Source organism: Ostrinia nubilalis, chromosome 18 (genome assembly GCF_963855985.1).
Source record: "Ostrinia nubilalis chromosome 18, ilOstNubi1.1, whole genome shotgun sequence".
NCBI classification, from domain to species: Eukaryota; Metazoa; Arthropoda; class Insecta; order Lepidoptera; family Crambidae; genus Ostrinia; species Ostrinia nubilalis.
Genome location: NC_087105.1, coordinates 365179 through 392711, shown reverse-complemented (window position 1 = coordinate 392711; position 27533 = coordinate 365179). Strand labels below are relative to the sequence as shown.

The window sequence follows — 27533 nt, the reverse complement described above, 5'->3', positions numbered from 1 at the left end:
CGTTTATGAATTGTTGTAAAAGGGATTTTTCACTTATCAATCTTGATCTAACTTAATATAAATTGTAAACGATTTGATTTGATTTTTCAGCGAAAGTCATAATCTGAAACGGCAGTATCATCACGATATTTAAAGATTTATCTACTGTGGTATCATCTATTTAAGAAATTAAAAAATATCAAAATATTGATCGATGGTATACTTATGTTGCCTGAATCTGTGTTTAACTCCAAAAATGAATAAAACAAAATTCCATGAACAAACCAATATATTCCGAAGATATGTTCAAAATATTCTTAAAACTAACCGTTAGTTTGTAAATATAAATACTTGTACAGTTCTCAATAAATTTAAACTACCAGAGAATCTTGCCCCTGCAACTATAGCTTCTCTATTAAGTACCATATACTAGGAAATAATTACAATACCTATTTACACGATTGCACCCACTTATAATTAATTCACAAAATTATTAATTTCTGGTCCAAAAGACTTTACTTATTTGAAAAAGTAGAAATTATTATCCATTAACATCACAATTTTTAAAGAGTAAACCGAAACTGGAAATAAAATATTATGTTTTACAATTAATTTATCAATAAAAAGAAAGAGTAGGTAATTCGGCTTTGCATTCATTTAATTAAAGTCTCTGATTGTGAGGAAGTAAAATCAAAGCAAAGCCCTATAACTTTGAGATATCTACGTTAATTATTTATTATTACGAGTGTAATTTGTTAACGTTCAGTAAAATTTACTTTTATTCTCAGATAACAACAATTCGTCATATTAATTCAATCTGATGAGTGTGAAATGGTGAAACTATGCATACAATCTAATCAATCTCTATTTATCTTACAACGCTGTAATTAATAGATAATTATTTACACTAATTGTTTAATACTTTGCAATCATTCGTAAACCTTGTTGGCAACACTGACAAATATTTTCAATGTCTTTTTTTTGCCCCAACCGCAAAAAAAATATTTGACACTTCAATTTCATATTGATATCCAGATCTTAGCCGTTGTCTGTATTTTTTTGACATGCAACAAAAACAAATATAATTTAATCACGTCACATCTACCACAACACTATCACTCAGTTGAGCATTATCACGTAACCCTTACCAAATGCTTCAACCTTTTCAGTCATGGTGCTTTAAATCTTATAACTACAATGTCTCTGCACTTCAAGAATGGTCCTCATGAATTGCACTCGTCCTCCCAGTCAAATACTCCACTGTCTTATAAACCGCACAATACACTGCACAGATCACGTTTGTGGAAAATAGCGCACTTTTCAGATCTTCAGATTACCGTATAGCGCGTCAACAGTTTCACTATTGGCACTTTATCGGCGACTAGCGCGCTCATAACAACGCGTACGGTTTGGTCTGGAAACGATGTTTAGCTTGAGTGTATGACGTGCTTCCTTCAGGAACCAGCGTCTAACGAGTAGCGCAGCTGTCAGGAAATAGCGCGAATTAGACAGGACGTTTGTCAGAGCGCGTGCGTGTGGTGAGGAGGCGGTGGTTGCTGGTGAGGGTGGGGTAGCGAGTGGGGATTGCTCGCTGCGTGCTGTCGACCCTGTGGACAAAGAAAACAAGTTCAATATTAAAGCAACCAGAATGTTTGACTATATAGGGTGGAAACGATAAGTGATCTCACTCGATTATTTCTAAACTATACAAGACATCGAAAAACTGGTTACTATTCCTGAAAGTGCTTCACGAACTCTATCAAATGGTACCAATAATAGATTACATCTGTATTTGTGTAATGGAGGAAACATAATTTACCTGAAGGTACACATAATAGTCGTAAGGCTGGTGCAGGGGCCAACACCTCTGCGGGGGTACAGGGTACAGCGGGGGCACGGGGTACAGTCCGCCGCCGCCCAGCTTGTTCCTCAGTATCCTGCTGATACTGGAGACTGAGGGCACGTTGTACTTGTCGCAGACGCCGTCCGCCAGCAGTCTGTCACGGATCTCCCACGCGAAGATACCGGGGTCTTTCGCTTTCAACTGTTTTATGTAGGAAACCACCTGGAATATTAGGGAGTGTTAATGCTAATTTTGAATGATGGATTTATTTTCATGTAAAGTCGAGTTCGAAGGTCTCTACTTTGCCTATTACAGGCTAGGGTACATCTTTACAACTTTCAGAGACATTTTGAATTAGGTTCTTTCTATAAGATGGTGTGTACCTTAGGTGTGGTGACCCTGGGTTTGGAGCCCCCAATAGCTCCTGGCAGTATGGAGCCCGTTTCGTGGTATCGCGCTAAGATCTTCGACACGCACCCGTGGGACACCCTTAACTGTCGACTGATGTCACATGGCCTGGCAAATAAAGTTACAATTTAACAAAAAAGAAGATGAAATAAAATTAAGAATAACTAGGAAATGTATTTCTAATTCAAGAACAACTCTCCATAATACACTAACCAAAAGCCTTGAGACCGCATAAGGGCAGGCAGCTGCGCCCGAGCAACTAGGCGCCATAGGGTGCCAGCCTTTGTTGTAATCGTCACAACTCCAGAAGGAGGAGAGTCGCATATAGGGACATGGATGAAGAGTAAAGAATTTGTAGGGAGTCAAGCAGTGTGGCGCAGTCGAGTACAACCTGTCAAGGCAGACGCAGCTCCGCGCACACCTCCTGCGATTCAACCAGTTATAACCGCAAGGTTGGAATGGCCATGGGTAGGTGGAGGGCTGTCCCTTTCAAACGCCCCTATAAGCGAGCTTACCTAATCCCTAACTGGGCTAGCTCCACAATCCGCAGGCGTACGGCGTTGGGCAGCGGCTGGCCGTTGACGAACAAGCCGCCCAGATGGTTCACCTCGCCGTGCTGCTGCATGCCCTCTATATTGACACTAGAGTTGGATCCTCACCTGATCCCTAACTGGGCCAGCTCTACAATCCGCAGTCGCACGGCGTTGGGCAGTGGCCGGCCATTGACAAAAACACCGCCCAGCTGGTTCACCTCGCCGTACTGCTGTGCGCCCGCGCCGCCCACGCCCGGGTTGCCCATACCGCCCGCGCTGGGGTCTGGAAAGAAAGAAACTGTAAGACAAAGAACAAGGAATTTTGTATCTCTCGTTCGCACATCACTGCAACTCAGGACACTGTGAAGTCAGGATCTAAAGCTTGATGGTCAATTAAACAAAACCAACGAAATCTGAACTAGTCCTGAGAGACATTTTAATTGTAAAAAACTGGGTCTATATAAATTGTAGCAAAAACTATATCTACTCGTAAGAACAAACGCCTAACGACGCACTATGTTAGACAATTAGATACACTGTCGGGTAGAACAGGTTAATATTGAGGTTATTCTTAATAGCCAACAGTTTAACAGCTCTCTCCACTTATTAATTTTGTCAAGATCATAAACTGAAGAATGTTGTTACAATCCGCTACGGACAGAAACATGATGGTTTCGATAGCCACAATTCAGCGGCGGCGTAATTTGTCACTGGAGCACACATGGGCGGTGACGTCAGCGCCTGCGCCCGCGCAACGGTGGCCAAACTGGACAGATTTCTCGGATAACGGCCTATTTATGTTTCGGGCAAGGCAGAGTAAACGGTACATAAGGACCAAAGAGTGTATGTTTGAGAAAATACAGGAGATCATTGAGTTTGCATGAAGAAAATCTCCGTAACGATTTTGAAAAGTTTTCACAAATATTTGAAGGCTGAAGATTTTTTCAGAATCATAAATTCCCTTGTTTTTAATCGGATTTAAACAATATTTTGGTGTTTTCTGTTAGAATTTGTTTTTTATTATGTTACCATAAAAATATATCCTGAAAACATGTATCCCATGGGCACGGTAGCGTGCGCCCGCGCTTCGGCCCGTCTGTCACCGAACACCGCCGCGACCTTTGAAGTCTTTTTGTGAAACCCCAGACGAATGTGGCCGTCATAAAGCAAACTTATTGTTCCCTTTTATTAGTTTAATTGGCAGCCGACACTTTGTCTCCAAGGGCCCTTTGAAGGTGAACTGCTGGGCTCCTCTTTCATCTGCTCGAGATTTATTTTGGCAAGGGCGTGTCGAAATTCAAAGTCCAAATCTATGAGGTCAAATACAGCTAAGCAAAGATTAATAACTGTAGCAACATTGTTATGTTATAACTTTTAAACCTCAGTCAGGAAAAATAACCATAAGGTTCAATAGCGCAAAGCGCAGAGTAAGAATACATACTTTGTAGCCTCTACTCTGTTTTCAATTAGTTTTTAGATACGTAAAATATGTGATTTTTCGGAGATCAAGCAGCAATTGGTGATGAAGGTAGAGATCACCACCACCGAATCAACAAAAAACGATAAGAATACAGAAGTTTTTGTAGAGCAGCTAAAGATACGTAAAGTAAGTAACTGACATATTTTGTAACCATCGTTTATTTCCAACATCATCAACAACTGTTTGTTGCTCGAAACAAAACACCTTCGTCACTTTGACGCGAGCGACACCCGACCCGCGACACGTCAGTTATTGTCGCCGATAGATGTCGCCGTGTCGCGTTCGGGACGCGCGCGCGCATGTCACCTGTCAGCTGTAATAGCCTCACTTTGGTTACAAGTTGGCGTTTAATTAACGAAATTATGCAGCTTTAAGCTGCATGTCAGTATGTAGGTCTTCGTGTTTCAGTAGTAAGAGCCAGAGTTTCGACTCGGAGATCGTTTATTCCCAGGTTCTATGATGAGAAGTCCCAGGTTCTTAGTATTTCATTTGAAATCGAAAGTAAAGCTTGTATGTATTACTTACACAATCAACCGGTACAGTTTCGCAAGCTGCTGAAAACTCTATCGAGGGTGTCGAGAGTAACGAGGGCAGTTCTTCAGTCGAACTGTTCGATAAGTGAACAAAACCAATATAAAAAAAAATAAATAACTTCAAAATTTATGAACTTATGAATCTAAAGGATTATTCCGGGAGGAATAATCTTCATCATAGGAAGGCTGCTCTTAAATCTGGTTTATAACTAGGCTAGGCCCAGCCCTCGAGTTCTATCAGCCGTTATTGGCTAATAAGCCGTCCAATATTTAATGACGGTGTAAATTATTTCCGTGCAAATAATTACCACATTCCTCTGTCCATTTATTACATAGACGATATAAATGGGAAACGTCCCGTGAGAAATTTGACGAACGGCTTGTTGCTGCGAACTGCGCTTGATTAGGGCTCGTGATAAATACATTTGGCAGCGGAATAAGTTAACTGTCGCGTTAATTAATGCATTGAGTAAATACTATTGTATTTAGCGCAAGTGCTCTACCTATACTCGTACCTAGGTTGGTATGCATAAAAGAAAGCATCGGGATGCGTTCGCCTCTCCGACGAAACTAATTTTAATTGACGCACCTATTATGTAAGGGAGTTACTTTTTTGCTAATAACTTAATTAATTGTTTTCACCTTAATAACAAGGACGAAACGCTTTAAACTTACAACGACACGACAAAAAGAAAGCTTTTTAATTAGCTACAAATACAACTAAACGGCCAAGGGGTAAAACCAAATAAAGCGTGTTATAAATCAGTTTCGATGTGTCACTCCCCGCTCGTGCACGCGCAAATTGCGCTCGCACAAAACGGTTGATGGATGCGCTCGCGCCGACGGGGAAACGCGATGGAAATAGCCGCTGAAAATCTTTTTACTTGATCATTTAGAGGTGTAATCTAATTAATCATCATTTCAATCACAGTAACCACTGATGAACATAAGCCTCCCAAAATCATTTCCTTATTGACCGGTTCCGGACCGAGCAGTGCCTTCCTCAACTAATTAATTTAATTATTAGTACTTTTAAGATATGGTTTTGGACCTGAAACGCATTTTTATGCGAGTCCCCAAAAGTCACTTTTTAAGCCATTGCCACAGCTGATTTAAAAATTCTATTAAATCTGAAGATCAAAAGCGCACACTGAATAATATGTAACTTTCCTAATATGAAATCAGTGTACGTACAGTAAACTAATTTAAAATCAAAACCTATTTAAGCCGGAACTCTATAAGTAAACTAATATTAATTTCCTTTAACAATTTACTGTAATGTAGGTATAACGTAAGTGCGCCTATTAACGACCCCCCAAAATTTGTATTCTATTACCGCCCTATTTTTCTTTCTTTCATAAAAGACATAATAACAGGTTCCAGAAAACACGTTACCTAAAAAATATCTAGATATGTTTATTGACTATCAAAACGATTAAAGTTTGTGTTCGTAAATAATTCGTAAACGGAGTTATTTGACATTAAATGGGACGCGCCCGCAACGGACGCACTTTTCATACTGACGCGCTCCCAGCTACTTAAGGTGCACCTTGTTATTAATTAGCGATTTTAACACATTTAAAATGAGTATACCAACATGTTTTTGCATAACAATATTAATTCGTACTTTAGTTTCCTTAATAAACCCTCAATATAGCCCTCTCGCTGTATTTTTATGGATTAAATACAATTTTAAATAAGGGCGGTAATAGAAACACTTTTAATAATTTGGTTCCTAATAACGACCCATGGCGTTGTTAGAATTTGGATAATGTTTTTTATTTTGGTATTTATATCTTTAATTACGCATTTAACCTCCATTTTGTTATCTTGATCGTTTCATAAGAATATTTCACATAATTAAATCAATTAACGCCATACGTTAATTGCCACAGGTTTGGCATAAAACTGCAATGAACATGAAAGAATATCTGTAATAATGTATGACAATAGATTTTATAAAAAACCTGTTAAATTCTAATTAGTTCCTATTTGATATAAAATAAAACCTAATAAAAATGATACTTCACTGATCACGTCTTCATTAAAGTAGATATTTTAGCTAGCTACTGTTTTTTTTTACGGTCGCTAATAGAATAAAGTGATATTCATACTTAATTCTATTACCGCCTCATAACTATAACGCCACCTGCGAAGACTTATAAGCCTGTATTTTGTATATAACTAACATTTATGACATGCCACCAAACCAATCATGCGTTATCACAACTATTAGGTAACTTTTTAAGATCTTTTGAATAATAAAAAAATAATTTAAAATAATTATACAGTGTCCATTTAATTTTGTTCATAGTTTAAATTAAAATACACAATTACACACAATTAAATTCAATAAAAAACTAATTAAAAATAATGGTCAAATTAAAAATAAAAAATTAAATGAAAATTAAATTTTATTAAAACTCAAATACAATTTAATAATGACCCCCACTACTCACTAGAACACCAGGTATCGCGTAATAAAGTATAATAGAGGAATTTATAATTCTACTATTTCTGCTTGATTATCCTATTTTCGAGAAGCGTGCCTTTTCTCTTTTAATAATAAAAAAAAATGAACTTGAAAAAAAAAACAAATTTAACTAAAACTAAAAGCAAAACAAATTTAACTTGAAAAAATCAAGTGGTTCCCGAGCCTCTGAGCGGGAATCGAACCCGTGCCTCTTGGAATATACCCAATTGAAGAGCAATATTCTTAGCGGTCGGTAATAGAAACAGAAAAAAACGTTAATAGAAACACACCTCGTCTATAGGTCGGTAATAGAAGCAACTGCTTTTTCAGATTAAATTGCTATTTATTAATTATTGTGTGATTGTATACTCATTGTTACTACTTAAATTCAAAGATTAATTCATCATTGTTATAAATAACTTAAAGTGTCTTTTCTATCACCACGTCTTATATCTAATTTTCTAACGTTTATCCGAAGTCAGCTTAAACTGGCGGTAATAGGCGCATTTACGTTAGTAAGGCCAAACCAATTATTTCCAACATCTTATTATTCAGGAAAACTGAAACTGGCTTGACACTTACCTTGCCATAATCCTACTACAAAATTATAAAGGCGAAAGTTTGTGTGGATGTTTGTTACTCTTTCACGCAAAAAGTACTGTGCCTCTACCATGAGTTGCCATCGAAAACTTGTATTCGTATACTACAGTCAATAGAGTTTAAACGTGGATCGATGAAGTTTGCATTAAAATCATACCATGAGTTCAATTACCGTATACTTTACTCGCTAGCGATAATTCGATGGTTTTGTGATGTCATGTTGGTGAGCATGTTAAACGTATCCAACTTCACACTCTATGAATGGATGAATGAAAGAACGAATGCCGCTCCTTTCTAACTATATAGAAAAGATAGAGTAGGAAATAACGAAAATGTCAAAAATAACACTACAAAATTTAAGTGTCCTAGAACAGTGCTTAAAGCTGAATTAACATGATGATTTTAAATTTGTATTGTTTATTTCTTGTCATTGCGACTTTGACGCAGCTGTTGTCATGACAACAGATAACAAAACATGTTTTGTTGAAGGATTATTGATGAATAATTTTCCACAAAAAATCAGATTTTAACCAGGATAGGAAAATGAGAACCTGCGGCTATCCGTTTAAACCGATTGTAGAATTTATGAAAAGGTAAGTTAAGTAAAAATAAACATACTATGTAGTGGAGGAATTTCAAAATTAAACGAATAATTTTGAGCTGGTTTTTTTTGGAGAAATACAACCTTTCCAGCATAACTTCCACGTGCCTAGCTAAAATTCAGTAATATGAGTGCTAGATTTATATTTTCTAGATACAATAAAGTTGTTTTTCTATAGATATGGCGATCTGAGTATGCCCACTGAAGGGCCCCAAGAAAGAGCTAACAATAGTCAACGGTGGGTGGAACTAACGGACACGCGAACGTCAAATGCTGATGCCACCGGCGACACGAAAACTACTGAGAAATTGAGAAAAGTGTGTATAAATACCTACTACTATATTAATTTTGATTACTTTTATCTTATTTCGTCATTATTATTTGTAATGTTTATTTGTTAAGGTGTGGAGTGACTTTAAACAGCAAGAAGAAGGCAACTCGCATACACAGAGCTGCCAAGGGAACACTGGACTGGTGGCGGTCCAGGTTCTTCCCTGAAGCCAAAGGATTTAGAGCAGAGTGCTTGTAAATAACTACTTGTAAATTAAATCCATAATACTACTAACCTACCTACCTTATTATTGTAAAACTTAAGATATTATAATTAATTAAATACATTATATTGTTTTAATCTTTCATGGTCACTAAACATACATGGTAGCAATCTCGTCAATAATAATAATAATTAAGTAAATACATATCCTACTAATATCCTGCTTAATATTAAAAATGCAAGTTTGGATGTCTAGATGTTTGTTACTCTTTCACGCAAAAACTACTGAACGGATTTTGATGAAACTACAGTATTATTGTTTATAACCCAGATTAACATATAGGCTATAATTATGACGATCTATGACAAACTAAATTTCACGCGGACGAAGCCGCGGGCAAAAGCTAGTTGAAAATAAAATGATTATTTTTTATTGACTATTTATTTCACAAACCCTAATAGGTACATAATACACAGACTGATTAAAAACAAAAGTAAATTTCAACTTATGAAAATACATATTCATTGTCGGATTAGCTTTCTATCATGATCTCGTAAGGCTGCGTTTCCACCAGAGATGTGCGAGGATGCGTAGCGAAGGATGTGTTTGTAAAGAACCAATAGAATCGCTTCATTTACCTCGCCTCGGTCAGCACATCTCTGGTAGAAAAGGCTCAGGCTGTACAACACTAATGAGCATTTTCAAATCTCTGCTACACATCCTCGTACGATACATTTTCCTCGCACAGCTTTGGTGGAAACCCGCACACATTTTCACAGCACAGCTAGACATCTTCGCACGACACAATTCCCTCGCATATCTCTGGGAAACGCAGCATCCTCTCGCTCCCCCAAGGATCTCCACAATGTGCCCGCATCCAGGTTCTTCCCGCGACCTTCACCAGATCGTCGGTCCAACTAGTGGAAGGTCTGCCCACATGCTGATAACATGTTCCATCGTAATAAACTTCTTTCCGACATAATTTAATAAAGAAAACACCTAAAATGACCTAAAACCACAATTTTATTTTGCTTTTCACACGTCAATAAGCCAGTGAGTTACGTTACTGTGACAGCTAAGGTATTTTTCGATGACATCTTTGAAAATAATTGCAACTCATGGTAAGTTATTTGTATGAAACTTAATAAAAACTTTAGTCGCTATCGTATTCATTTAGATAGGTTTTTTACCTAACGATTTGAGATGAACTCATGGTAGTGTTTTTAGTTTTGCTGTGGTTCAGCTACTAACCGCTAGAGGCGCTGTACAATTTGCCATACATTTTTTTACGCCCTCGATAGCGAGATGCTCGGTAGGTAAACTCATGGTAGAGGCACTGAACGGATTTAGTTGAAACTTTACAGTATTATTATTTGTAACCCAGATTAACATATAGGCTATAATTTATGCGAATCTGTGGCACTAAATTTCACGCGGGTGAAGCCGCGGGCAAAAGCTAGTCACATTATAATGCTAAATGCTACTCCACAACACTTCAATGTGTATTGCTGGTATGAATAAATGATTCCGTCGCGTCGTTATGGCTGAAGGTTTCCACCAACTGAATTCAGTTTCAGTGTGAAAATTCACCTATCTAGTTCTAATTGACGTTAAAGTCGTGTTTGTCTAACATAAATAAGTATTCTTTTAAAAAAGCCATGGACATTAACAAGTGGTCATTCAGTAGACTTCAATTTTAACCCTGAGCAGCACTGGACCACATGTCCAGTTGCTAATGACGGTTTTTGTCGGCGCCTTTGTGGTGGGCGGGGCCGCACATGTGCGCGCGAGTGGAACGGTGGCGTCTAGCTTCCGTTTGTTTGGGGTTTTGCATGGATTAGTGTTATGATATCACTGATAGTGATCAGGTTTTTCTGTTTCATCAATGATACAATCTGGTTTCAGTGGTTTCAGCCACAGGACGTCACGTGTTGAACGTAAGCCTCACCTAATGATGGGCGTTTAGATGTGGCCTGCATCCAGCGCCTTCGCGCAACCATTAAAAGCCGTCTCTCTATCTTCTTGGGGGTAGACATCCCAAATCGCTCTTACCGGTTCATTTAGCTCACAATCAGTAACAGTTGATTTGACAGCTTTCTTCATAACTCTACTTGACAAGTAATCGCTTTTTGGTCAACGCCTCCTTTGTTACTACAACAGTCAGTGCTACTAGCAGAGTTGTAAATCGATTCATGTTTTAAACATCTTCCTTGTAAAAATTGTCCTCAAATATAACCCAGTCCCTCCCCCTCGTTCCGCACGTGTCGGCCAGTTCGCTGAAGCGGCCATACTGCGCGTTTGTCAAAGCACATCAAAGCGGTCTGCGCACTGCCACTGTTCCTGAAAACTATGCAGTTCGTTGTTAGATGGAACTTTTGCAGCATAGTTTGAACCGGCAGGCAGTTTTGATCTCTGCAAGTGTATTTTGCTTGTTTGTTGCCTATTTTGTATTTAATTACAAAACGAGTACAAAGACAGGCATTTTCACCACTCGTTCTCATGGCGGCCGCTGAAACTCCTGTAAGCTAGGACTATTAGTCCTAAAGCTCAATTAATTTATTGCTAGTAAAAAATATTAGTCCTACAGCGGCAAAGGCTTTGGCACATTTTAAGTTGGAAGTTGTCCACAGGTATTTTTCAGGATTTTGATATTTTTGACTTCTTTATTGACAAAAAATACTAGCTTAGAAACGGGGAAATTAATTGTTATATTTGTATGTTATCTCTGGATAACTTTTGTTTTAGGTAGAACTCTGTTTGTGCGATAAAAATGGTCATTCTCATTAATCCAATGTTAATTAAGAGTAAAATTCCACCATACTGCCCCATTATCATTTTTTATGTTTTTATCGAGCGTGTTTACGTCGTTACACAAATGACCCGGAGCGCCATGCTCATAAACGCCATTTGCTTTAATTCGGTGTAAACTAACAATCCTCGCTATAAAGCTCGCTATAAATATTATTCACGGACATGATATAGGACTGATCAACACATTAGCGGATGTCTTATTGCTAGTGACGTACAGCCACGGTCTACATCGATGTCGATTGATGCTGGAAATATTATTTTGCGTTATTAATTTACTCGCAATTAAGGGCTTGCTTTCGCTGTCTGGTTTTCACACAAGATCGTGTGTGTGTAGTGTAGATATACTAAGTTTGTTTTAATTGTTTTAAGCTATAAATTACATAGACCCAGCCCCAGAAGAAAAAGTCTGTCTCTCAGACAAAGAAGAAGAAAGTAGATTATACAGTAGAAGCAATGTCATAATAACCAAAAAATATTATTGATATTCTTTTTATATAAAATTATAAAAAAAATATAAATAATCTCGACAAATGTTCAATATCATCTACATAATACCACTTTTACAGGGGACTATCGTCAAAAATATAATACGGTAGCTGATCCTAATCTATCGAATTAGCTGGATTGCCGCGATAATGTTGTAACAAGGTTCCCGACAACTCCTTTATCGATAGCGACACTTATTAATCGTCACTCTTTGACTCCCTAATTGGCCGTAGGAAGAGACAGCATGATACAACTCTTTGTGAGTGGGAAAGGGACGGACACATGAAATAAGAGATACATCTTTCTTTGCGGTAATTTATTGGTTTCTTTGACGTCCCCCGATGACAGTTACTAGTGTTTTCTTCGAATACAACATTCATTAATTCGGACATCACAGAGTTATACCGTTTCAACATGTACGGTCTGAAAACAAAGTTAATTTTTTCATGAGAATAAATTACCTAAGTTTAGATAATGCCCAGAGTGCACAACAGACACAAATGTTTGTGATCTATTCTTTAGTTAAACCCTCATTTTCAGAAAATATCTAAGAAGTGCATTCTCAGTAGGTTTATACGTATTGGTGAGACAGTATAGTTTTTTACTAGTAGGTACATATTTTAATTCAAGTCATGATTAATGTGAAGAACAGTTTATGTACCTACCTACTAATTTATATAAAATGAACTAGCTAAAATGAATTAAGTAGGTACCTATTTGATGATTGAATTAACCATTGAATTAACTGTAACAGTTATTTTTTTGTAGACGGTAGAGCCATGAAAACTCCTGAAACCGCCGCCCGCGCACACAAAGGGCGTGACGGTTCGTTAAAGACGCGCGCGCATCTTTTGTGGCAAAACTGAAATATCAATTTAACTGCTTTTGTTCTTTCTTTGATTTTGTTAGGGTTTATTTTACGTAATAAATAAAATTATAACATTAAAAAATCTGTTTTAAATAATGTTTTGGTACAGATTTAGTTTTCAAAGATAAATATATTAATATAAATATAATAACGATAACGTTATCAATTTTATGTTCCACCATTAGAGTACATTTATAATAGACAAAGTTTCTGTAGAAGAAATAAAGAATTAGATAAACATGAACAGGCGTATTTGAATGTTTTCCATATTTACTGGTACAGAGCTGTGTTTGCCTCTGAATAACTGACAGTATTTGAAAGAACGAGAACTACCTACAAGGAACCCAAGAAAGAAACTTTTAATTTACTTGAATATACGAGTAACATGACATGATTACATTGTAATCACAAGAACATTATACATAGAACCATGAACTTGAATTAGTTTTTGTGACCCGAAAACTTTCGCTTATCAAAATGTTTCATAAAACATAGCTTGGCCGCAAACTGGGCATATGTTCTACGCCGTGCCAGCTTCATTATTCGTTTTATCGAGCGCAGTAATTACATACATGTTTGGTTGCGCGCGCGCACCACCAACTGTTTCCCGTCCAAAACGCACCGATAAGCAACATCTCAACGCGTTTAATGCGAGTTATTCAATATTTCGATTTTGATTTAGATTTGTGTTGGTTTTATTTATACTTTAATAAGAAAATTGATTTTAACCGGCCAAACACTGATTGTTTTAATATTCATAATCGCTATTGGGATTTATTCCTGTCGTGAGACCCTTAGGAAAATTGGAAAACACCTTTTGACATTTTACACATCGTAGACAAAGCTTGTACGTATCTATACGTCATACCAGACTTTTTATTGAGAAAGACTAAGCCTTTTAGTTGGCCGATAGTTGGGCCCGATTTTAATTTGTATGAAGAATTGACCGATACCAAATCGGAGTAATGTGCGCACTTTCATACATCTCCATACTGATTAACAGCCCGACCCAACCATCGGCCAACTAAAAATCGGTGGTCTGCGCCCAGGCTTATTTGTTTTGAGCGGAGATAGAACCAGCAACCTTTGGCACAATAGTACGGCACACTAACCATCAAGCCAAACGACCGTTTAAAATCAACGTTGGCATGAAATATCTACTTAAATATATGCCTTATTGTCCATATTTCACGAATAGATAGAGCCACGCCATTAAATCATTCCAAACGTGACAAGACAATGAATTTAGCGTTATTATTGTCGCTTCAATAAAATTATAAACGCTACCAAATGTTGCGCGTCCGTCACGCGAGGAGCAGCGTGCAGCGCCGCTCGCCAATGGGAGTGCGCGGACGCAGCGCCCGCCCAGAGGTAAACAAACTTCGGTTCACGTGAATTTATTACTGCTTTTGTGAACCCACAAACGTTTTCATTCGGAAATGATTTAGCCGCCTTTTGACGTGATCGTTTTCATAGTTTTTGAGAAACTATAAGGTGTGTTTGAGTTACACTTCTAGGCCAGTAACGACTCGTAAAGCTTTGTAAGTAGACTACCACGAAAATGCTATTGTTTCTTAGGAAGTAGTGTACCTATAGTGCAATGTGTTACTCAAACACTAACGAGTATTGTATCCAACTCCTCGGTCTAATTCTCACCCCAGGCAGGTATGAACCATAACTACAAGCCTTTAACGATTTGTGAGCCTATCTGCAAAATTCAGGTGTCACTTAGAATGAATGGCGATATCACCTTTCAACATCGTCCTCAAAGAGCCGTCTTTGACAAATTCTTAGCTAACTGTTTGCCGTTTAACATAACCCATTGGAAACACACGGCTACCGCAGCGTGCGGCAAGACAAAACACTCGAGCCCTCGCTCGGCCACACACGTCGCGCCGACACAAGCCACTCAGCAAACAGTTGACTAAAAAAAGAAGCCTCAACTGAAGCACGTCTCTTGATGCAAGCGATTGGACTCTTCGATTGACCGCTATGGCTATCTGGTGATGGCGATTTCATAGCGACCGAATGCAAAAATGTCATCGCCCGAAGTGTCTTTTTCGTTTCAGGAAGCACATTACAAGTGAAAAAGAAGGAAATTAGAGAAGATGTAATATCCATTTGCCATAGAGCTAAAGATTTTGATCAGTAAAAACTCACAACAGTAACTGTTGATGATAGTTTCTTCTTAAGGCGATTAAATTTAACACTTGATTTAACAATCCAGCAGCATCCAACGATGTCATTATAGAAATACTATTTATATTTGGTTCATAACATTCAGACATGACACAAAGTCATCAATATACAACTTTCAAAATGGGGTGATATGAAAAATGGACGCATCCCTTCACCAGCTGCCCTTGTTAACCTCTTCAGAGCCATAAGTCAAACGGCACTAATTGTGCGCACGCGCCGCATCCTCGCGATGGTATTTACTAATAGCTACCCAAAAACAACACCTGAATAGTAATATTAAATATCGTAACAAACCTACATAAAAACAGTACAATATTTTGGTAACGAGATAACTCTTTTGTTAACTAAATTAACTTAATTTAATTTAGATCTCAAGAGTTAGAGAGAAGATTAGAGTTTTGCTTAACAGAGCAAAGATAACTACATAGATAAAAAAATGTAGGCATGAGTACATCATAGTCATAAACCTAGCACAATAGTAAAGCCATAAAATGTTCTGTTCCGAGAGGTTGAACCCTGCAAATAATTTCCATTATGTGTTGAGATGTAGAGCCAAACAATAACTCACTTACGAGTATATACTTTATCTGAAGTGGTCTGCTAAACCCCTGCGGTTAGTATAGCAAATGTATTAGCTCCTAATATGACCTTTTAAGTGGGTGCGTTTTGGGGTGCTCGCTAACAATTTGTTGCCCCGAGGCAGATTTATGGCGTTCAGGAGGTTTTGATTTGTGGCCGCTATTTCTGGATATCCTTGGGACAATAATTAGGCACGTGCCAGGTGGACCACCGCGAAAATATTTGGGACCATACTTTCTTAAGAAAGGTGAAGGGTAGTGTGTGGGGCGTTACGGGTAACCAACATGGGTTCATTTCTTAATTTTCTTAGATAAGACAAAATGATGGAAGAACCACATTTTCAGGTTTGACTTGATACTTATGCAAGATTGGGTTTTCTTCTGTATAAAGAAATCTGTCTTTTCTAATAGAAAATAACCCAAAGTCACGTTTGTTTATTAGATACCTATATGTGTGCTGAGATGACAAAGAGTTTGGTAATGAGTCTTGAATGAAAAGTTTATCATCATTTCCAGTTAGTTATTTTTATCCTCAACGAATAATATCTTGGAAATCTCACCTGATGGAAAGTGATAATCAGACCGAAGGTAGAAGCGAGCTTCACCCGGAATCCTCAACCACAGAGGAACTGGCAATCTTACCTCCAACACGGAACACAACAATGTTGTTATGGCGACAGACTTAGGGTAAAATGGTGGTATAGCTAGCCAGGCGGTCTTAGAACAAAGCCTACCACCAACACCAACCAAACCGAACAGAAATATCTGCCCCCATATAGAAATCGAACCCGGGACCTCTAGGTCTGAAGGAGGTGGTCTTACCATTAGACGGAGGAGGACTGGAGGCGGTTTTTAGTAACCAGTTGCCATCTCCGTTTCATTACAATGGATAATCTACTGGCACAGTTTTGATGAGCGTTCAAAACGCGACTCTCCCACAGATTTTGCGGCAATTTTCTCCCAGTCCTGCATCTATTAATAATGTTCAGCATGTAACCTTTAATACATATTCCTGAATCTAAAAAGTAAATAACCATAGCCGTCCCCAAGTCCCGTTGCGCACAGTAGCCGGGGCGGGGCGGGGGGCGCGGGGTGTTTGCCGCCATTACGCTGTTGACAGAAGGCGGCGCGGCTAATGCGTGCGCAAACACGCTGCGTGCGCGCAACCGCTGCGATTGACAGCGGCAGAGATTCTCGTTTGATATGCATTTAAATGGTTAATAGTTATGATGTAAGAAAAATATGACACAGAACATGATTATTGATTACGGTAGTATTTAAGTTATGCCCTGCAATACGAGGAAAGTGGATTTTCAATACTCCTTTCACTAAGGAGTATCGTGGGACTGAAGTGTTAAACTTTAAAATACCCACGATACCGCCAGGGGTATCGTGGACTGATCTGAAGTGATATCCCTAAGTAGGGAGACATAGACGATGGTCTAACCTAACTAAGCGGTTGAAGGAAAGACATCGTTTTAAAAGTTTTCCATGTGTCTTTCCCTAAAAAGTGTTGCCCAATTGACACGGTCCCATTCATCGACAAATATCGATTCGTCGATAAATGCCAATAAGCGTGGACATTGAAATGCAAATGAAGAAAGGCGGCGGGCGACGGTTGTCGCCGTGGAGTGTTTGCTTTGGACGGGAAAGTCAAGCGGCCAAATGACTTAAAGCACTGCGCCTGCGTCGGCTTCGCGAAGTGTTGCATTTCCCACGTACTGTGTTTAAACTCAAAAATAAAAAATATTCAGCATGTTTATTTATTTATTTATTTATTTTAAATTCGGAAAACCAACAGCAATACAATACAAATAATGGGACCTTAAATTATGTATCTGCTTAGCCATTTATAGGTAACGCCTCAAAACGGGATGTGGGGTTTAGTTAATAGTCGGGTCAATTTTCAAAAAATTTCTCGCCATATTTTATTGTCTGAATATCCTTGCAAAAAATGTTATGGCTGACATATCGCTGCGCTTCAGAAACGGATAATACTTACTCGTGTTTGTAAAAATGTTTAAACAATCTGCCTTCAATAATCGCTGAAGATAGAATGTTACAAGTATACTATGCAACTCTAGAGCTTTCAGTGAACTTTTTCAGGTTAGTGTCCTGACCCCAACAAATTAAGTAATGGCATGTAGACAGAAATAAAGCGAATCATACACAGACATTAGCACTGCCTCCCAAAACAAACAGAGACAAAACACGATTAGTAGCAGACGCTTACAAATAGGACAATTATTTGGACAAAGGCTTACCAAACAGCAAAATGGTATCTCCTTATTGTTACAGCACTAAAGCTCAATTTAAATAGTTAGTTGGGGTATTGGCCCAAAATCGGAGTCCCAAATATTCACATTGCTGGGCAAACAAGGTTAATTGACAGGATATTGTAACTTTATTCCCTGTTTAGGGATGTACTTAGAGCAGGCGTCGGGAGGCTTTTGAGGTGTGTTGTCAAAATATTTTGTGTCTGTCTGGTAAATGTATCATCAATCATTCGAAGAACAAAGTATTACAAATTCAAATTATGAAAAGAGTAAATTAAAAATTTTGTAACTACCAACAAAAAAGATTTTAAGTTATACTCGTAATCAGACTGCGTTTGCTGCATTGCTATGGATTTATTAATTAGTGTGATAACAACCTTCAACTACAATTATTTACCACACGTTTTGATATATTGTTATAATTATTATGACCGTTTTAATCCACTTTCCGAGAGTACCGAATAACAAACGAAACGTTAAATAACGGCGCGTTAATAATATAAAAAGTTTTATTTTTGTTACGAAGCTGTTATAAGGTAAATAATATCTCGCGTAAAAGCGTTTTTTAAAAAGTATGTAACTTTTTAGTGACAAAATCATTTCAGCATGAGTAGTACCTAAGCAGGGAAATGTAGAGTCCTAAGTATCCAATTTATCTACCAATTGATTTTAAGGATTGAAGTCCAAGTTATTCTGATTCAATAGTTCTTGATATTGTTCCAGTCCTCGATCATAGTTAAAAATAAACTAAATCCCAAACCCGCGCTTTGTTTACCTGCTTTCAGTAGCGTATGCGCCCGCGCTCAAACAACGACTACCGACTGTTTGTTGTCGTTGTTTGTACTGGAACGAGAGCAAATCTGACCAGACCGATGAGGTTTGTTTGTCATAAAAAAGGAGTTTTTATTTAAAAAAATATTCGCTGCAATTTACATTAGGTAAAACTCGTAAACAATATTTTCAAGATGGTAGTCTTTGGGTCACACAAAATAAGGGCTGCTTAGATAGGTACCTTATGTAGCAGTTTACGTATAGCGGGTAGTTTTGTTAGATAAAAAAAATCGATTTTTTGGGTTTGATATATACTTAGTAATATTAATAATAAGTAATTACCCTGTGGAGTTTAAACGGGCAACTACATACAACTTTGATACAACTAACGTCATAGTTCAGTCTGTGGTTCGGTACGCGAGACTTACTAAGCACCTAACTAAAAAACTGCGTGGAACGAAGTCGCATTATTCCCTAGTGAGAATTAATAATTAAAATGTCCGTCGCTCGTGCTGGAGGATAACCCCGATAACCGCGATTATCGGCGACCCGCCGATCCCGCCGATACCCGCCGGCGCGCCGGTGTCGATGTCGAAACAACTCATTATGTTGACCAAGTCAAGGCCTATGTTCTAACTAGTCTTAACCAATGGTTGAATAGCTATGGCAAACTAAAGAAATGACATAAACTAAAAAAATATACTCTAGGTACTTATTCAAAGGTTAGAGTTTAAAGCTAAGCGAATTGTCTCCTTTGTCTGCAAAAAAATAAGTGAATTTATTCGAATAATATAAAAAATAATATAAATACAAGACATATATGTTTGTTGACATATTTATTTGTCGGCCGTTTGGTGTAGTGGTTCGAAACGGACTACTATTCCGGAGGTAGCGGGTTCGATTCCCGCACAGTACAAACATTTGTGTGCATGAACATATTTGTTTGTATTGGACTGGGTGTTTTCTATGTATAATAAGTATGTATTTACAAAAAAAAAAAAAAAAGTATTTAAGTATGTTTATATCCGTTGTCTAGTACCCATAGTACAAGCTTTGCTTAGTTTGGGACTAGAAGCGTAGTGTAAAATGTCCAAGGATATTTATTTATATTTATTTTATTTATATTATTTTATTGGTTTATTGGGCCTTCATTTGCGCCAGCTCGATCAGGTTTGATCTATTGTGGTAGCCCTTGTGTTTAGAGTTCACTGCTTAGTCCCGTTGAGTCTATTTTTCAGATTCTTTGGAGCGTGGTATCTTTGTAGTAATACAAGACATATACAATATAATACAAAACAAACAAGTGTTTTTTTTTGTTTCAAAGCTAAGTAGACGAAAACAAAGTTTCTGGTTTGCCTCCCCTTTTCACCTGTTTTACGTATACGATAGATGAAATCATTGTTATCGTGGTTTTACCGATTGTAGATTTAAAGAAGACCTAAAAATGTATGAGAGAGATCGTGGCTTTTATTATTTCCACATGTTTTAAGTACAAATACTGTTAAATTGCTACGGTACGAGTTCATAAGGTCGAGTATCTGCTGAGGCAATCTTAAAAGGTGAGAAATGATACGGAATTATAACAAAAATGTATTTAATAGTCTCGTAACTATCTCGTTTTCAATAACATCACTGTGCGTGCGCGTAAATATCGATAACACTTGACACCCGCGGTGAATGCTTGTCATCACTAGATATTGTACGTACGCACAAATACTACTTTACGCTGCTTAGTGTATTTTATTGATATACTAATGTGTTTTTGCAACATGCGCGGTGCCCGTGCATGGAGCACATCATAAGGTCGTTCAGTTCAACTGCAGGAGCGTGACATTCTTTTATTTAACAAAAGTAAAGAGAATTTGGCCCTACGCTAGCCAGTCATGATGCACAGTCTTTACAAAAGTAAAGAGAATTTGGCCCCACGCTAGCCAGTCATGATGCACAGTCTATAAAGATTACTTACGTCGTTTCGTAGTTCTTTTAAAATTTAAGCTCTATCTTTCTAAAGCTCCGTTTGAGATCATTTTTCAGGGTACTTGTTAGAGCAATGATTTGTGTAAACTCTGGTCTTAATTATTAGATATCTTAATGCATTGGAGGTCTAAGCACAATCATTGCAGTCTCTTGCAAAATCATTAAACTTCAGCTAATCTTCTCGTATTATTCTGAGAATTATGTATAAAATTAAAATATACTATGAACTGATTTGAAAGTTTTGAAAAGTAAAAACATCTAAACATTCTAAGAATTTGTCGAAATGTGTGGCTACTAGTGACGCGCTCGGTGTATCGGCGTCGATAACCCCGCCCTCTGACCGCGATAGCGTGCGCGCGCGCTGCTAACAGGTAATTAGTGCGGCGATAACGCGCATCGATGATATCGATAAACTTTCGGTTATCGATATTGGCAATTCCGGTGATTAGGATTATAATGATCAATATTTAGCATAATAGAGGTAAATGGTAAACCAATTGATTGGTTAACCGTAAACAGTAGAAAGCGTGGGACGTCCACCCACAATGTGGACCGACGACATCATAAAGGTAACAGGGAAGCTCTGGACGCAGACCGCTACCAATCGATCAACGTGGAAAGCTATGGCTGAAATGATGATGATGATGATGAGTAGAAAGCCAGTAGGACCATTTGAGATAGCTAGGAAGATGAAAAATGACATCACACAATAATTATTAAACTGTTTGCAAGGGTCTGACTCATTAAAGATTGATTGACCATGACTAAAATATAGCAAGCAATGGAGCAAATAAATGTTATGATATTTACCTTGGATCAAATGATCCACGGAAAATGACACCTATTTATTAATTTCGAACATTTATAATACTTTTAACTAGGGCTTATTAACAACCTAATTTCATAGGACTGTTAACTAAACCATTTAGCAATCAGCTCATTCATAATACCTGCTGCCAGACGTGACAGTGATTCAAAGGAGCTGACGACAAGATTATTTGATCGATGAACGTCCGACAGACTTTGGATTCTTGGCACCCAAAATAATATTCATAGTTTTCTTCGTATCATATAGCTGTAGTACGCGTAAGTTCATACAGAGATTCATATTATATTCTATAGTGCACTAAATGTTAGTTTTGTGCCAGATATTGCCTTTTTCAGCAGTGTTTCCACCATACCACTTACATAGGTGTTAAGTTGAAGCAAAATTACTGATGTGCGTTTGTTATGTTCAATGTCACTTTATAGACATCACGATCACGTAGTATGGCTAAATGTTTTCGATAATCGTATTAATGGACGTAAGTGCCTCCACCTTCGGCCTGTTCGACACTTACCATCAGGTGAGATACAGGTCAAAAGCTTCCTCGTTGTGGATTTAAAAAAAAGTGCATTATATTGGTACTATCTATTGCAGCCTTGAAGGGAGCCTTCGCTGCATAGCCCTATAGCAGCAGATACGGTTGTCATCTGCCGTCGGCGCTTATTCACACCCATTCATTTCTTTTTTTCTTACTAAACTATGAAGCTGTAGATCCTGGCTACACAGGAGTTGCAGCGGTGGGAACGAGAGGTGGAAATAGTCCCAAGCCAAGCAAAGCTTGACGTAGTAACTTACATGGTTCTAGGTATGAATCGTCTTTCTCATGACACAGGAATTCAAACCCGCGACCGCTGCAAGCTCTTTATTTCTGCTACGCAGCTGTCAAACTACATTCTGTTCAAGGTTTTCTCGCGAAGAGATACTGCAGATCCAAACGATACAATCAATTACTTCGCGTTCTGGGTCATTCTGGTTCAGGGATGTTTATACGCTTCTTTATCGCAACTCAACTGTAAAGCATTGTACGGCATAGATACTAAGTATATTAGATACTGTGAGGATCCGTATACTACGAGTGTGATTTCATACTATTATATTCTTGATTGGTGTAGTCTATTTTCCCATTCGTTAAGGAAGTGCCAATAGCCTCTCATGGTGGTTAGGTATGCGTAGAGCTTTCCTCCGTGAAAAGAAAATGCACTCTACTTATTTTTCAGGAGCTCCCCTTTCCATCTCCTGTCTTTATTCCTTGAAGAAAACTTCTACCAATCATATCTCCAGGTGCATTTGTCCAAACAAAATAAATAAAAATAAATTTAACTCTTGTTTGTGGAATATGTTCACCATCTGTTTTTTGTGCACTACATAATATTATGTAGAGCTTTGGCTTATTATTCTTTATGAACCCTCAGACACAGGCCCACAGGACGTCGTCTATTGCTGAATATAGCAGGTAATGATTTTCATTTTGACCGTTTGGTAGCGGCCTGAATGATCCTGAATCTGCATCCAGCGCCTTCCTGCTACCTTTATGAGGTCGTCGGTTCATCTAGCGTGTGGACGTCCCACGCTTCGCTTTCCAGTACGTTGTCTCCACCCCAGAACTTTGTTGTCCCATCGGCCGTAAGTTCTGAGTACTATTGCCTATACAGCTTGCTAATCCGTCGGGCTAGGTCAGCGACTTTAGTACGTTTCCGGGTCTTCTCATTTCTGATTCGATAGCGTAAAGAAAAACCACAGAATAAGTAATAGTACAGGTACAGAAGGATTACTCCGCAAGACGATTTAAATAAATGCGAGTCTTGCTACGACGCGATACAGTGGAATTCAGCTCGCACAGCACTACGTACCTACAATTTTATTCACCTACGAGTTTTGTCTCTTTCTATCGCGTGCCTCTGAACTCTTCTTACGCTGTTAGGGTTGCTGTCTAGTGAAAAAATAATTAATCTACTTATTTGTAATGAGGTACGTATGTAGGTAAATACGCATTCATTATGGAAAAACCTTGGGAGAGGCCTTTGTCCAGCAGTGGACGTCATTTGGCTGAAACGAACGAACGCATTCTGAGCAGTAGTCATGGTAGGTTAGGTTCCTATACTATCCTAAGAATTATTGATTACCTACATGGCCAACATACCTTTCAGCATCTTTGGGAAGCGAAAAAAAAGATAAATCCGGTAGATTTCTTTTCGAATTTAAACACCTGAACGCCGCACAATAATATGCCATTTTATCTTTATGTCCATTTTTAAATAATACTTCGATCATAGAATTAGGTACTACAACGCACGCCAGCAGCGTCCCGACGGGCGCGCGCGTGACACTCGACTGATATAATACCCGCCGGCGGGGCGCTTCGCTGTAGGTAATTATCGGATGTACCGCGCGGAGTGAGCCAGGCCTGGAAAAACCAAGCATGGGGGCTTCATGTGAGTACGCGTATAATTGACCAATATGGATTACGCCACCCACTGCTCTATTGGGTCAGACCTTGAGTATACTAGAGTTTCTGTCGGCTCTGTCATTGCATCATGCCATTACTCACCGATATCTGCTAATTCTTAAAACAAAACACATCAGCCGCATATGCTCTGCTTAAAACTGCCCACCCCCAATCATAAAATGATAGTTAATTGTTTTGAATTACCCTTATGAGTTTTGAATTTGCCGATAGATCCCTAACAATGAACAAATGATTCGGCACAAGACAGAGTGCGTGCCAAAATACATGTCACGTTCTTGAAATTCTCTGTTATTAAATGTCAGACCCGATAAACTTTATCTCGGGCCTGTGAGTAACTGGTATTGAGATTGATGATGATTACACAATTTAATTATTTGTTTTGTTGACAATATAGTTTCGCAACATGACACGACGTTTTTAGTTGTTTTTTTTATTTCAGTTCAATTTCGTGATCATCTGGTAATCTTTCACCTATTATATCATAGGTATTATATTGGGTAGTTATCTTTCCTGTCTTATTCACGAGTTCAGAATTATTTTTTGAATTATAGAATTGGAATTATAGGTGGGCAGGAATTTATTTCAGGAGAATATCTTGAAAGACATAAAATAAAGAATAATACAGTCTGTTTCAAGCCACGAGACTGATGATTTAACAGACGTGCTGATCCAAATAGTACGAAGCAAATTTTTCCAAGAAAATGACTCGTTTTTTCGGCAAACCTGTTTTACTTTGTATGGTACCTATGCCAAACTTTTAGCAGCACCGGCATCATTAAATGTAAGTCATTCAGATTTTTAAATTACCTAATTTCTTTTTGGTCAATTGTTCTTGGTGGTATACAATAATTGCAATGAACATCATGATTACACGACCGTAATAATTAGTTATACTCGTACTTGTATTAACTATATCTCCTGCTGTAAATGACATGCAACGAGTGTAAAAGTTTTCGCCAATTTCTTATGAATGCCTGTAACTGTATAAATAATGTGGGATTATTTTATATATTTTTTTAATCTACCTCTCTCCATTTTTGATGTCATTATCATCGAATAGATCGATATTTTGGCTATAACTTATAAATAAATAATCTAGATAAGTATACGAGTACCTACATAATATTTTCTTTGAGTTTTAAAGAAGCGTGTTAAAAAGAGTTAATTTCTCTTCACACTACTTAGATAATCTTATTGTTGGTTCTGCTAGAAAAGGGTTGATTTTTCTTCTTTTTATTTTGAGCATCCTAATTCCTAGTGCGGATATCAATATTTGATACTTTTAAGACAAAGATGCTTAAATTGGAATCTTCTGAGAAATAGTTTTAACGGAAACTCTCATTAATTTAAAATAATTAAAAAGAGAGGTGCCTACGATTCCAGAGCTAGGACCTTCTTTTCATCACGAGAAGAAGAACATCGTTAAGAATTCATCCCAGATTCTGTTCAGTGAATTAATTTTGTAATTATTATGAACAGAAGAAAATGGGTGAAAATAATGGACATTTCACAATAGTTAAGATTTTGTGATAGTCAACGGCTTTATAATGTTGGTTATCAATAATTTTGCTGATGGTTCGACACTCATGGACTTATTTTTGTATCGAAGGAATTTCATAATGTCATCTGCAACCTAAGCTTGTCGGAACCAACTCCACTGTCCTTTACTGACTTCTCTTCTGGATGCGGATTGCAAATGGAACTCACCGCCATCCATAGGGTATCCAGCAGCAGCAGCGGCTGCGTGCAGCGCGCCGTACTCCTTGCCATCCATGCCGCCCAGCATCATCGCACTCACTTCACACACCACCGACATGCGTCGCCGACGCTCGCCGCGCGCGACTGCCGCCGGCCCGCGGGCGAGCGCGCGCGCGCACGCGGCCCCGCCCCCCGCCGCCATTGGTGCGCGTCGGCCAATCGCTGCGCTTCATTTCAAACGCTTTCCTTTTTCCGTGTCGCGTTCTATTTGAAGCGTGCTGATGCATCTTTCGCTTTTGCCCAGTCATTTTCTACTCTATCAGTCTCCCATAGAGTGGGTTTTGGGGTGAGAACTTGAGAGAGCAATATGTCTGTTTTCCCGTTCGGTCGGTTGCGCTCGGGCAGCGGGCGCGACGAAAGACAAGGAAAATGTCTCGGGTAGGGCCGTTCCGCTGGTGGGCGCAGGCGCAGGGCCATAATAATATGTTTGTGCCTGTGTGTGAGGGATGTGTATGTGTGCGCACTCTATGTAGCGAACTATTGTAATTGATATTTTTATGTGCATTGATTGTAGAGCGATAAATTAACGTTCAACAACGTGAGAATTTAAGTTTTCAACCGTTTTGATTTTCTTCGGACAAGACTTCATTAATAATACACGTATCAATAATAGTATTAGGATACTAGGTTTAGGATTGAGATCAGTCTGACTTATTAGGATCAGTCGCCGCAAATTAAATAGGTAATTGAAAGTTGTCACACTCGAAATGGTTTCCAAGAGTTTTCTTGAAGATTTTCTTGAAGACAAGCGTTTACTTATTTTATCTTTTTTTGATTAAAAGTTTGCCGAACATTTGTGCGTGCAATTTTAGGCACATTGTGTTTTCTGAAAAATATAATTAAAAATAAATATTGCATTCTTGACATTGTTGCTTGAACCCTCTTCAGGAGCCACATGACATCAATAAAACGTCGGCGGAGCTACTAAACCGATAATTATGTCTTCATGCCTTGAAAAACGTTTCAGAAGCCGCCGCCGTACTCTGCTAATTACCACAAATATGTCTGTTTGTGTAAAAAGTCAAAGGCGGCGGTGTGGGCGGTGCCGGCACTTCCTAATTTATAGGGGAAGTTTTCAAAGTCATCTATGTAGACGACAGCACAGCAGGCATTTTAGCAGTACTAATACGCATTGCTATTGCAAATGTTATTAGGTAAGCTACCGCTATTTTTATTTGAAGGATTAAAAATAAAAATAAATAAATAAATATCCTTGGACATTTTACACTGCTCTAGTTCCAAACTAAGCAATGCCTGTACTATGATATAAAAAAACAGACGACGGATATAAACATACTTATTATATGAATTTTAAATAAACAACTTGAAAAATCTTGAATTGAGAAGCGACTCTATTCGCTAAGAAAATTTTTAATACCTAACGACTAAAAATATGAAATCAATTGGGACCATCTCTACATTTTACACATTCCAATCTTCAAAAATAGTCCTCTTAAACATTATCGTCTGAATTCATACAAAATTGCAGCTCAATAAACCTTAAGTTACATAAATCTGCCTGAAAGTTTAATCTTGAACCATTGTCTTGAACATGATTATTATTATCACAGA

At 38.1% G+C, this 27533-nt stretch overlaps 1 protein-coding gene across 1 annotated transcript; it reads right to left on the bottom strand.

Moving 5' to 3' along the window:
- Positions 1-250: 250 nt before the first annotated feature.
- LOC135080334 (paired box protein Pax-1-like) lies at positions 251-26026 on the bottom strand. The gene is made up of 5 exons (XM_063974985.1): positions 25911-26026; positions 2890-3046; positions 2206-2338; positions 1799-2044; positions 251-1586 (listed from the first exon to the last, which is right to left on the bottom strand). Exons 1-5 carry the CDS (start codon positions 26017-26019, stop codon positions 1500-1502), a joined length of 732 nt encoding a protein of 243 aa, XP_063831055.1. The 5' UTR covers positions 26020-26026; the 3' UTR covers positions 251-1499.
- Positions 26027-27533: the final 1507 nt, after the last annotated feature.

What these genes read in the sequence shown, in the direction of transcription:
- LOC135080334 (XM_063974985.1), bottom strand. Translation starts at nt 26,019, where the DNA reads ATGTCGGTGGTGTGTGAAGTGAGTGCGATGATGCTGGGCGGCATGGAT. An exon ending in TGGATACCCTATGGATGGCG is followed by an intron (nt 3,047 to 25,910) that starts GTGAGTTCCATT and finishes CTTTCTTTCCAG; the next exon opens with ACCCCAGCGCGGGCGGTATG. An exon ending in CTGGCCCAGTTAGGGATCAG is followed by an intron (nt 2,339 to 2,889) that starts GTGAGGATCCAA and finishes TTTATTTGCCAG; the next exon opens with GCCATGTGACATCAGTCGAC.